This window comes from Penicillium antarcticum (assembly GCF_028974205.1).
Source record: "Penicillium antarcticum strain IBT 31339 chromosome Unknown utg000008l_segment0_segment0, whole genome shotgun sequence".
Taxonomy (NCBI): domain Eukaryota; kingdom Fungi; phylum Ascomycota; class Eurotiomycetes; order Eurotiales; family Aspergillaceae; genus Penicillium; species Penicillium antarcticum.
In genome coordinates this window covers 342,354-354,554 of record NW_026695306.1, presented here as the reverse complement: position 1 = coordinate 354,554, position 12,201 = coordinate 342,354, and the positions used below count along the sequence as shown (strand labels likewise).

Genomic DNA, 12,201 nt, shown 5'->3' with positions numbered 1-12,201 from the left:
ATGCAGGAGACAGTGTGCATGTATCCCCAGATTGTTGGGGGGAATGTGAGATTGTGGGGTCCCCACGCTAAGAAATTGCCCGGTAGAACCCCGGACCAAATTACGGCAGAACTCCGGCAGTCGAATTTCCCTCTTTACTTTTGATACAGACTGAGACTATAAGTAGTACTGTTGATCCCCGATATGAATCCCCTCTTCAGCAAGCAGTATCGACACAATGGCCATCAGTCAACTTATGCTCTCGGCCCTGTTGGCTGCCACAGTGGTTAACGGCCAATCATTCGATGGGACATCTCGAAGTGAGGATGCTTTCAGTTATGTTCAGCCCAAGAACACCACCATCTTGGGCCCCTACGGGCACTCTCCTGCCGTCCTTCCTTCACGTATGTTCTTCTTAGTCAATCCCCATTTCAATCGTGCATGCTAACACGAACTATAGCCAATGCTACCGGATCAGGCGGCTGGGATGAAGCCTTCTCCAGAGCTCAAGAATTCGTAGCCAAATTGACTATCGGGGAAAAAGCTGATATGGTCACCGGCCAGCCAGGCCCCTGTGTGGGAAACATTGTCGCCATCCCCCGTCTGGGCTTCCCCGGTCTTTGCTTGCAGGACGGTCCCTTGGCCATCCGAGTAGCCGATTATGCCAGTGTCTTCGCCGCCGGTGTAACCGTCGCATCCACCTGGGATAGAGATCTGCTTTACAAACGTGGATATGCCATGGGCCAAGAGTTCAAGGCCAAGGGTGCTCATATTGCCCTCAGTCCCGTGGCTGGTCCTCTCGGACGTTCTGCCTACGCAGGCCGAAACTGGGAAGGCTTCGCGGCTGATCCCTACCTGACAGGTGTTGCCATGGAGCGAACTATCCGTGGCCACCAAGATGCCGGCGTGCAAGCCACCGCAAAGCACTTCATCGGTAACGAGCAAGAGACACAGCGCAACCCTACCTACGACTCCAATGGCACACTTACAGATGTCATTCAGGAGGCCGTCTCCTCTAACATTGATGACCGAACCATGCATGAACTATACCTGTGGCCGTTTGCTAACGCAGTCCGCGCCAGAGCTGCCAGTTTCATGTGCTCATATCAGCGCCTTAACGGCTCCTATGCCTGCGAGAACTCCAAGGCCCTCAATGGGTTGCTCAAGGAGGAGCTTGGCTTCCAGGGTTACGTTATGTCTGACTGGGGTGGTACTCACTCGGGAGTTGCCTCTATCGAGGGTGGTCTTGATATGAACATGCCCGGTGGTCTCGGCGCCTATGGCAAGGTCCCTGAAGCCGGCTCCTTCTTCGGAAAGAATGTTACCTATGCTGTCCAGAACGGAACCGTGGATGAGTCTCGTGTGAATGATATGATTCTTCGTATCATGACACCCTACTACTGGCTCGGCCAGGATGAGGGTTTCCCCAGTGTGGATCCTTCCTCTGCCGATCTCAACACTTTCTCGCCTCGTTCGACCTGGTTGCGCGAGTTCAACCTTACTGGCGAGCGAAGCCGTGATGTCCGTGGAAACCACCATAAGTTGATCCGCAACCTCGCAGCTGAGGCAACTGTTTTGCTCAAGAACGAGAACAGTGCTCTCCCTCTGAATGCTCCTAAGAGCATCGCTGTCTTTGGTAACGATGCTGGTGAGAACACCATGGGTCCTGTCAACGAAGCTACTTTCGAGTATGGTACTCTCGGTGCCGGTGGTGGCTCAGGAACTGGACGCTTCACATACCTGGTCTCCCCTCTGGAGGCTGTCAAGTCTCGCGCTAAGGAAGACAAGTCGCTTGTTCAGTACTGGTTGAACAACACCGATATTGCCACCGCCACTGTCAGCAGCTTCTGGACTTCCACCCCGGATGTCTGCCTTGTGTTCCTCAAGACCTGGGCCGAAGAAGGTGCTGACCGCGAGCACCTGACCATCGACTACGAGGGCAACGCCGTCGTTGAGGCTGTCGCCAAGTCCTGCAACAACACTGTCGTCGTCACGCATTCCTCCGGCATCAACACTCTCCCCTTCGCCAGCAACCCCAATGTCACTGCCATCCTCGCTGCCCACTACCCCGGCCAGGAATCCGGCAACTCCATTGTCGACGTCCTCTACGGAGACGTCAACCCCGCCGGCCACTTGCCTTACACAATCGCCAAGAACGGCAGCGACTACAACGCCCCTCCCACCACCGGTGTATCCACCAAGGGCGCGGATGACTGGCAATCCTGGTTCGACGAGAAGCTCGAAATTGACTACCGCTACTTCGACGCCCAGAATATCTCCGTTCAATACGAATTCGGCTTTGGTCTCTCATATACCACCTTCAACATCTCCGACATCAAAGCCGAAGCCGTCGCAGACTCTATCACCTCCATCCCCGAAGAGCGGCCTATCAGGCCAGGTGGCAACCCCGCCCTCTGGGAAACCCTCTACAACGTCACCGTCTCAGTCGCCAACTCCGGCGACGTCAAGGGCGCAACCGTTCCCCAGCTGTACGTCACTTTCCCTGACAGTGCCCCTGAGGGAACACCAATCAAGCAGCTGCGCGGCTTTGAGAAGGTCTCCCTGGCTCCTGGTCAGTCGCGTGATGTCAGCTTTGAGTTGATGCGTCGTGATTTGAGTTACTGGGATGTCATCACACAGAAGTGGCTCATTCCTCAGGGCGAGTTCACTCTCCGGGTTGGTTTTAGCAGTCGGGATCTGAAGGAGACTACTACTATTACCCCTGTTTCGGCTTGAAGAGAACTTGCATGTGTAGCCTGTTTTTTATGTACAGATTATGAGGTTTACGCTTAGATGTCCACTTTTCTTGGAATGCTGTATAGCGATGAATGTTACTTTAGTTTCAAATTTTATTCTTGTACTAGATGAGGCCGATTATGCAGCGTATATATCAATCGGCAGAGAGAGATATGCCTGCACTAGAAGGAATGCCTACGCTGGAAGCAACACAAGAAATGTTGACCAGTTCGAGAGTAAAACCAAAAAAAAAAAAAAAAAAACCCCATTCCTTGTCCCATCTCTTTAGCTGAAGGGTTTTGTGAACTCACCACATGATTCTCCCGCTATTCTTCTCCAAGCATGAGCAGAAGTCTTTGCTTCATTTCATCGACCAGATACAGTCGCATTATATAGTTCTTAGTAGCAAACTCAAGGAGTTCACGTTTTAGATATGAGAACTTCATCCCATTTTATTGCCCCGAGCATCCTGCCTTCCAAATTCAGTCTTGGTGCTACCATTTTGGCGTATATTTGCACAATTTTATGGCTCTATATCTTCGAAAATAGCGAGAGAGAGAATTGTGAACGGCAGAACTATTCCAGCCCAGTTCTTGTTGGTCATTGTGTATCTTCTTCTGGGGGCTGCTCAGGATAGAGAGATACCTAAAAATGGCTGCTGGATATGTCTCTTTGATCATCGTGCTTTTTGTGAGTTCGACGACATTCCGTTCTAACTCCTCTTAGCTCACAAATTGGAGGTTCTCACAGGTATTATCGTGTCACCAGAGTCCTTCAGTCAATTGTTCAGGCATAGTCAAACAATTGCAGTTGAGAAGAACTATTCATCGACATCCCGTGGATCATGCTCTTTCCAATACTGCTCGTACTCCTCAGGTGTCTGACCCGAGACATTCTCATAGCGAGTGAGAGGAGCCAAAGGGATACCGAGCTGCTCATACTTATCCAACCGCTTCCTCGTAAGCTCCCGGCTTTTGTTGATGCTATATACCTTGATACGATGAGCCGAAGAAGTAACATGCAGACCCCAGTTCCACGCCGCGCGAACATTGAGCGGCTGTGTGTTGAGGGAGTTATCCCAGCATCGGCAGACAATCTCAATCCATCCTTCGACATCACAAGGTAGGTCGAATTCCCAGGTGCGCCAGGTCCATTTTCCTTTCTTGGACAGACGCTCTGGCGGCACATCGTACCAGCTGAAACCGCCATCTGCGGACAATTCGACTCTCTCAGGCCATCGACCACCACCAGAGTAGGCCCAGCCCTTGCATCGAATCTTGCCTGTGTGCACGACCGCTTGTTTTGTCCATGGGCTCATGATAGCCGAGCTGACTGGCATTTCTTGGATCTGGATGCCATCTGTGGGTCGCAGATTGTACTTGCCAACCTGTTGGTTGAAGTACAGGTATTCCCTGCTCTGAACCGGGGCGCTGGATGGATTCTCAATTGCCTTGATGCGGTAAAGCCATTTGACGCTTCGAGCTCCAATATATCCTAATACCACCACCCGTAACGGATATCCATGGATCTTGGGTAGAGGTTGACCGTTCATCTCCCAGGCTAGGATAACCTCATTGGCCTTCACTTTAGACCATGGGACGCTGACAACATAGTTTCCTACTTCAAGATCTTTGACGTAGGTCTCAGCGCCATAAAGTTCGAGATGTTTCGCAGGCTTGACGAGACCACCACAGTCCTTGATCAGCTTCTTCAAGCTGATACCGACGTACCGAGCTGTCCCAATAGCACCCTCAGCCCACGGTGCTTGGGGAACCTCATCTCCTTGACCACCATATAAGGAAATTTGTTCAATGCGACGAGTTCCGGAGCACTGCATAGTGACCGTCTTCTCCATGCGCGGGAACTTAGTCTCATCCATGAGATCATGGAACTTATAAGTCTTTGGGTGATTCACCAGCCCATCTAGCGACAGATCCCACTTTTCCTTGTCTATAATAGGAATGCCGCCGTGATTTCTGACGAAATGGAGTGGATTTGGGGTGATCGCTTTCGAGGTGACCAGGCGTTTGGGCGGCTCCCCATTGTAAGGGAACTGAAGGAGATGCAGCATATCTGCATGTTTCTCACGAAGAACGCACCTCCAGGAATCATCTGCAACAGTGGCGAGTTCACCTCCGAGTGCAGCATGCCACTCCTTGAAATCATCGCCCGGAAGAACGGGGTTGGTCCCTGGGATTGGTCCGAACTGGAAATCAGGGCATGGGTCGAATGTCTGCGAGTTGAGGATCTTTTTCGCTTTGGCCTTTTTCTCGGGGTAGTTTTCCCACTCTACGTATCTATATTCCCATACAATATATTAGCTTAATGGTCACGAGAATGGTGTTTTATGTGATTGGGCCAGCAATACCCTTTCCAACCATCACGCTCGCGGGTGAAAAGCTTGGCGCGATCACCCACCGATGCGATCGCCTCTTCATCTTTCATCAATTTTGACACCGGGGGAGGGTAAAGGTGGACAGTTTCACTTTCAGATTGGTCCAGGATAGGCAGCTTGTCGCCGGCCATGCCCTGTTCAATCTTCCACTCATCAGGACGATTGGTGGTATCCAGTTCAGCTGACAACTCCATGGTGGATCAATAGTAAAGTAGAATGTATCACAAGCCGTACGATATTGTGAATGTTATCGTGGTCTTTTGGCTGAGAGGCAATCATCTAAGGGGTGCCCAATAGCTTCTTATGTCAGTCATGCTACGTTTTTGGGAGTGGGAAATTCCGGTAGGTACCCCTAGCGGCACATAGGAATTCGTTCCGGTGCAGATTTAGACCACATCCAGTGAGATTCGTGCGGTGGCCTAGGAATGATGTTTAAGTATTGCCATGACCTCATGACTTTACTCGAACTAGTCCACAATACTGGTGCATGTCAATCCAAGAATTATGCCTGAAAGATAAGAATGAAAATAAAGGATACATTAAAAATCAAACAAAAATCAAACAAGTACCCAACTTTTCGAGATACTAAGCAGAGATCGGCTTTGACAGGTAAATCCCGTTCATTTAGGTGACGCGAGGTGGAGGAAGCCCCAGCTAGTATCTTGACCTTTTTGAAACTTAATTCCTCGAAATGATTCTATCTGGCATGGATATGGAAACCCCTTGCTCTCAGAATAATGTGAAGGACTATTGACAAATTCTGTTGGGTATCTTCCATCCAAGAGGAATTCACCGCTTGTGATTAAGCCGCAGCTTTTTGCTGAGGGCGGACGAAGAACAAATCGCTTCTTCAGACCGATTGATTTATTCTAGGGTCTTGATACCGTCCTAGTTGTGATTGGTGGCTCATTATACAACAATTTTGAGAAGTACAAAGGGTGCCAATGATTGGACATTAACTAATCTGTTGTTCAGCAGAAATGTAATCTAGCTTTGACGTCCGGTTGGAATAACAAGTGCATGATGCGTTGGAATTGCGCTCAGACCTCGTTATGCTGAGAATTGCTTGGGCTGCGATCATTTCTACTTCTATCAGTAACTTATCTCGTTTCGGATAAAGAAACCCCTTCTTTCAACTATGGGCCAGCATCAATTCACGAAGCGAACAGTATCCCTACTTCGGCTATCTCAGAATCTTCGGGCTCATCGCACTATCAAAACCTCTTCTGCATTAGATACCAAGTGAGGTACTTTCTGTAGGTCCTTATGAACCCCCTTGGCAATCACGTAATCTGACCAGTACCCCTCCTTAGACATCCTGGCGTCAGCGATCCTTTGACGAACCTACCATCAAGCCTTTCTCGGAATTTCTCACGGGTAAACTTCATCACCAGCATGACTACCTACGGATCAGTGTTACGGAACGCTGCAATCTGCGGAATTCGTACTGCAATCTGCGGAATTTGTACTGCATGCCCAAGGACGGGGTGGACCTGTCGTCGCAGCCCCAAATATTGACCTCACCAGAGATTGTTTACTTTTCCTATCAGGAGATGTTAGCGGTGATCCGAGAGAAATATCCGAAAATAAAGTGGCTCGCTCTCGCCGATCATAGAAACGAATTTAGTAAAACATTAAATACCTGGGTTCAAGGGCCGTCTCAGATTCATTACCAGCATGACACCCAATTTCTGCGGCACCTACAACCGTCTCCGAATCCCGACGTTTTGCTGCATGATATCATACGGAGAGATAATCAGTGGCAGCCCATCGACGGGGAAGCCTTCTTTTTCTTCCAAATCGTATCGTGTCTGGCCGTTATTGAAGGGGACGGGTGAGAAAAGCCTAGTAAGGAAATGTGATTGATTCGGGTATAAAACCACAATTCAGATGTCTTTTTGTCCGGCCACATACAGCCGGGATCTTTCGAATGGACCGGAGACAGATTGCGTGATTAATGTCTCACCCTGCTCCTAAAAACCTCCCCGATGGGGGCCAATTCTCTATTCTGCCCCCTTCCACCGACCTAAACTTATGAAGCCCATTTCCTCCACTTGTCAATGAGCAAGTCTTTCTTTTTCCATTGAGAATTTTCCACATTTTGCAATATATTCTTTCACAGAATTGGACGCGAGTTCGCCCCAATCAAGTTCCTTTGTCAGCCCTGTTGTTGAGGCCCTTGCAGATACATCTTTCTACCACTATTCTCATCTCAACTGTACCGTTTGCTAAAGAATGGTCCGTGTTCTGATAACAGGCTCTACGGATGGCTTTGGCCTTGAGGCTGCCCGTCAGCTGGTTCAGCGAGGTCACACAGTCTATCTTCATGCGCGTAACCAAGTGCGCGCAGATTATGCCAAGGCAAAATGCCCTGGAGCCGCTGGCGTCCTGATTGCAGACTTGACAAGCGTGATAGAGACGCGCAAAATGGCCGAGGAAGCAAACACGATTGGTGCCTTCGACTCTGTCATTCTTAATGCCGGATTACTCTACGGACCATTCCGCAAGACGCCAGATACTGGCGTGCCAGCTATGGTTTTCGTGAATATTCTCGCACCTTATATTCTTACCTGTCTCTTGACACCCCCCAAACGACTTACCTTTATTGCTTCTGTCCTACACAGAGAGGCTAATACGGACTTGAAGGATATATTCTGGTTTGAGCGCGGGGAAACCGAATTCAAGGATTTCCCAGCCTACTGCGATTCGAAGTTCCATGTCATGCTTCTTGCTAATGCGGTGGCGAGGCGGTTCAAGAGCACCTCGGTCACCTCTGTGCATCCTGGATGGGTTCCTACCAAGATTGGAACTTCAGACGCCACCGATAAGCTGGAGGATGGTGTCGATGCTAGGCTTTAGAAGCTCTAATACAGCAAAGATACGAAAGAAAATAACGATTAGGTCAGATCAGTACTAGTAGTGGACGATCTACATCATGTATGATCTGCGAGCGCACAGCTTCGTGTATCTGAAACAATTGGGCTTCACTCTGACAGATAACGAAGCTTGGCAGAGGTGAATGCAGTGTAAACCGGGCGGCCATCCTGAAGACTGTAATAACTTTTGCTCACGTTCTCCCTCTTCTCGTCGAGCACTGCGCGACTTAACAGCTGCTTGGTTGGCGAATTCAGTCTAGAGACATTTACCGGATACGAAAAGCGTATGTTTCGTGGATCGAGTTTACGGATAAACACAGGGAGGTTGGTTCGGAATAGGCGCATAGATTATTCATTTTCCATTTCACGATACTTGAACAATAAAAGGGGCAGGATATATAAAGGTCATAGAAAACAAAATAGCAGTGCGTGCATATAAATCGACGAAGCCGTGCCTATAAGCAAATGGCCCCATCCAAGATTGTCCCCAAAATTAGGCTTGCTCGGCCCGAGCTTTAAGATCCCGGTGGAAGATGTCGAAATGGGCAGCCATTTTCTTTCCAAGCAGCGAAGGGCTCATGATGAATGCAAGAAGACCCTTGAGATCCTCAGTCTGGGTAAAAACAGTGGATGCACCATCGTCAGCTGGCTCAATGTGGAATTTATGCAGACCAGCAATGGTGAAGACAGGCGGGCCCTGCCAAGAGAATATGTTCTCAGTGTTCTCCTGAAAAGTAATCTTCAGCATATTTTTCGTGGTTATGGGTTGAAATTCGATTGTTTACCTTGACATCAGCCACGAACTTGAAGTTTTCAATGTTGACTTGGATCTTATCTCCGTCGCTGAGCGTTTGGGGGGTCTTGTTGCTGTCCTGGACCTTGATCTCCTTCAGCCATTCCGTGTGCCACTCGGGATATGCCGAGAAATTAAGCAACTGCGATCGGAGGTGGATTAGTGCCTCATTTTGGCCACGACTTCACACTGGGCCGCAACATACAATATCACGAACTTTCGCGGGAGGAGCGGCAATCTCAATCGTGCTGGTAATCATCGTGTCGGTGGTAGCAATCAGAAAGGTCGAAGGCGCGGGCGAGGGGATTACTTAAAACTAGGGAGACAGAGCGTGGAATTAGTATAAGTGCACATCCCTGCTAGATCCATGCTAGCGTCCATTGTGGCTGCAGATAGGCTTACATGCCTTAAAGGGGCCGATGGTGACGTCTTTGGGGGGTTCCGATAATCTCTTCTGCCTTACTGTGGGATAGCAAAGATAATCAATATGAGAGGATCACATAAATGTAACTCAAAACTACCTAAATATAGGAAACCCAAGCCTAACCGGTCAATACAAGAAAGCCCTTGGATGATACCATCAGTCTAGTAGCCCCAGACTTTAGTGATAAGGTAGCAATCAGATGGACTGACAATTACGGCGGTATATAAGGTAAATCAAAATTCAACATGAATTAAAACCCCATGGGGTTGACATAAAGGCAACCATGAAGAAATTATCCGTCCAACTCGTGAGGGGTCATATATACAGATATGCAGACAAATATACACGCATTGAATCACAACTCTCTCATATGCATATGAATGTTCATACTCGCAAATCAAGGCTCGTGGCTGATCTTGCTGACACGACGGCCCTGGTTTTGCGCCCGGTCGTTGGCAAGGGTAGAAGCGAACTTACTCCTTGCGCGAATTTGAGGTCCCTTCCAGTAGAAGACGTAGATGGGAAGAACAACAAGACAGGACAGACAGGCAAGAATGGTACTGGCATATTCCACATGGAATTTGTCGCCAATGTTCTCGTACATGGGCGTCGCATACATGGCGGAGATACCAGCCAGAAGGTCACGAGCAAAGGCATTACCACCGGTCGCAGACGCAGAGTAGACACCATAAGAAGCGACCATGTAATCCACCGAGGACAGGTAAATGGCGTAGTTGGCAATACCGACACATGCAGAGAAGATCATGGATCCAATCCAATGCACGTTGTACTCTTGTCCCAAGGATGTCCAAGCAAAGCCCATCAGACCAATAGGCTCGAGTGGGGCAAGGAATAGGAGCCACTTGAGACGGCGCTCGGGAGGAATAGCCGCATCACCGTGTCTGAGACGAAGTGTCTGGTCCCGGAAGAACCAAGGGAAGTAACTGAAGTAACCGATGAAATAAGCAGCGTTGATGGGAATAACAGCCCAGGCTTGACCAAGAATTCCGAAGCCCCATCCCTTCTCGTACACAATAGCAAAACTTTCGAGGAAGGTGAAAATCAGAGCATCGGAGAAACCAGACAGGAGAGACAGGCAGAGCACAATAGGCTCCTTCAGAAGCATGTAGAAAGGACGCATCCAGATCTTGCCGGCTTCCTTCAAAGAGATACGAGGAGTCTTGAGCTCGTTGGGGCCATAAATGTTGGGGTCTTCACCTGTCTTACGGCGACGCTTGGCCTCCTTATCCATAATGATAGTCGACCGACTCTCGGGCATGAAGAAGATGATGGCTTGGGTGACAGCGCCAAAGATGAGCTGGATCCAGAAGAACCATTGCCAATCAAGGACTAATAAATGAATTAGTATATATCTCACAGCCTGAAGGAAAGTCGTATAGAAGTGTCTTACATCGCTCAATGGGTCCACCAATCACACCACCGATACTTGTACCGATACAAGAGGACAAGACAATAAAGGCGAGAGGAAATTGTTGCGTTTCAGGTTCGTAAATATCGGCAATCAGACCGAGAGTAACACTACCACCAGCAGTAGAAATACCACCCTATATCCAGAGTCAGTTCATCATTCCAATGTGATAATTTTGGAAAATACTGACCAATGCACGGGCGACGACAACAGTTCCCCAGTTGGGAGCAAGTCCCGCAGGAATTTGCCAGATGTTAATCAAGAACATCGAGAGCTGGAGGATAGGCCAGCGACCAAACTCCTCACTCCAAGGCGCCCAAAGCTCACAACCAATTGAGTAAGTAACCAGGTAGGCCATCTGACCAGTTCGGGCATGTTGGTTGCTGATGTTGAAGGCTTTCGAAAGGGGCTTGATAGCATTGGGGAAGACCGAGGTGTTGAAGTTCATAGAAACCTGGACGAACGCGACCGCAGCGAGGTAAGTCCATTTCTTCCATCGCGGCCATGAGTAGCCTAGGATTTCGTAGCAATCCTGTTCCTTGAGCTCGCGCTTTCCGTCCGAGCGCTCACTTGGCTTCTCGGCGAGCTCTGCGGAGATATCGACGGGCTCGCTAGAGTCGCTGTCGGTGCCATTGGGATTGGCAGAGACTGGTCTGCTCTCTTCGTGGGCAGCTTGAGGCTGACCTTCTTGTTGCTCTGGGGGAGACATCCTGGTATGCGGGGGATTGCGGATGGAGCAAACAAGGAGTTGAACAAAGGAGAAAATTTTGTGGACCTTCCCCAGCTGTTATATCTGCGCAGAATTTGCATGTTACCTCGGACAACACGCGCTCGAATTTTGGTTTCGGTTTTCACTTTGCCTCTCAAACCTGATTTATAGTGGATCGACACAGTTCAAATAGTGGGTCCCCCTGGCGTAACTATGCATAAAAATGAAAGGGTGGCTGTTCGGGATCTACTGCTAGATAGCGCTAAGATTTATACGAAGATCTCGAGCAGAAGTTCAAGTGACATTTGAGGTGCTAAGAATAAGGGACAAGTTGATGTTCGTTAGACTTGGCTCCTGTTCAGCAAGTTCTACGTCATATCATGCCAAGGGCGATCACCGAACAAGGGATTGCTATGCTTCCTTGGCGTGCCCCACAGCCGAGTTCTACGCTGACGTCAATACCGGGTTGAGAAACATAGCCGATAACTCTGTATTCATCTTAGTCTCTTTGCGCGATCAAAATCCTGGACTAGCTCGCCGGCGACCAGCTAGAGTGTTCATTGTTTTCAAGGGCATCATATTCGGAATTGATTTCTGATCATATGTCACATTGTATCTCAATAGAACGTGCTCACTATGAGTCGCACGGGCATGAAAGCAGGAAATGAAGTCATACATGATTGATTATGCGCCATAAACGACGAGGACAAAAAGGGACCACTCGGGCCAACCACAATGAGGCTAGCTCGGGAGATCCCCGGGCATAAACTGAATTCGCTTAGCATTGATCGGCCGTAAGCCAGACCCTTTTAAAGTCCGAGCGTTGTTGTCTGCTCATCACCTCCCAAGTCCGGAATGGC

At 49.2% G+C, this 12,201-nt stretch overlaps 5 protein-coding genes across 5 annotated transcripts; 2 read left to right on the top strand and 3 right to left on the bottom strand.

The window, feature by feature from the left end:
* Window positions 1–217: 217 nt before the first annotated feature.
* N7508_007675 (beta-glucosidase) lies at window positions 218–2,715 on the top strand (the record flags this gene model as incomplete). Its single annotated transcript, XM_058465739.1, has 2 exons — window positions 218–383; window positions 440–2,715. The coding sequence occupies 2 exons, from the start codon at window positions 218–220 to the stop codon at window positions 2,713–2,715; spliced, it is 2,442 nt and encodes an 813-aa protein (XP_058317067.1).
* An 820-nt stretch (window positions 2,716–3,535) lies between these two features.
* On the bottom strand, window positions 3,536–5,304 carry N7508_007674 (sulfite oxidase; the record flags this gene model as incomplete). Its single annotated transcript, XM_058465738.1, has 2 exons — window positions 3,536–5,012; window positions 5,084–5,304. 2 exons carry the CDS (start codon window positions 5,302–5,304, stop codon window positions 3,536–3,538), a joined length of 1,698 nt encoding a protein of 565 aa, XP_058317066.1.
* A 2,041-nt stretch (window positions 5,305–7,345) lies between these two features.
* N7508_007673 (uncharacterized protein) lies at window positions 7,346–7,969 on the top strand (the record flags this gene model as incomplete). Its single annotated transcript, XM_058465737.1, has 1 exon — window positions 7,346–7,969. One exon carries the CDS (start codon window positions 7,346–7,348, stop codon window positions 7,967–7,969), a length of 624 nt encoding a protein of 207 aa, XP_058317065.1.
* Window positions 7,970–8,479: 510 nt separating this feature from the next.
* Window positions 8,480–9,038, bottom strand: N7508_007672 (SRPBCC domain-containing protein; the record flags this gene model as incomplete). Its single annotated transcript, XM_058465736.1, has 3 exons — window positions 8,480–8,713; window positions 8,772–8,921; window positions 8,985–9,038. The coding sequence occupies 3 exons, from the start codon at window positions 9,036–9,038 to the stop codon at window positions 8,480–8,482; spliced, it is 438 nt and encodes a 145-aa protein (XP_058317064.1).
* Window positions 9,039–9,600: 562 nt separating this feature from the next.
* N7508_007671 (uncharacterized protein) lies at window positions 9,601–11,341 on the bottom strand (the record flags this gene model as incomplete). The annotated part of the gene is made up of 3 exons (XM_058465735.1): window positions 9,601–10,553; window positions 10,615–10,768; window positions 10,823–11,341. The coding sequence occupies 3 exons, from the start codon at window positions 11,339–11,341 to the stop codon at window positions 9,601–9,603; spliced, it is 1,626 nt and encodes a 541-aa protein (XP_058317063.1).
* Between the last annotated feature and the right edge of the window lie 860 nt (window positions 11,342–12,201).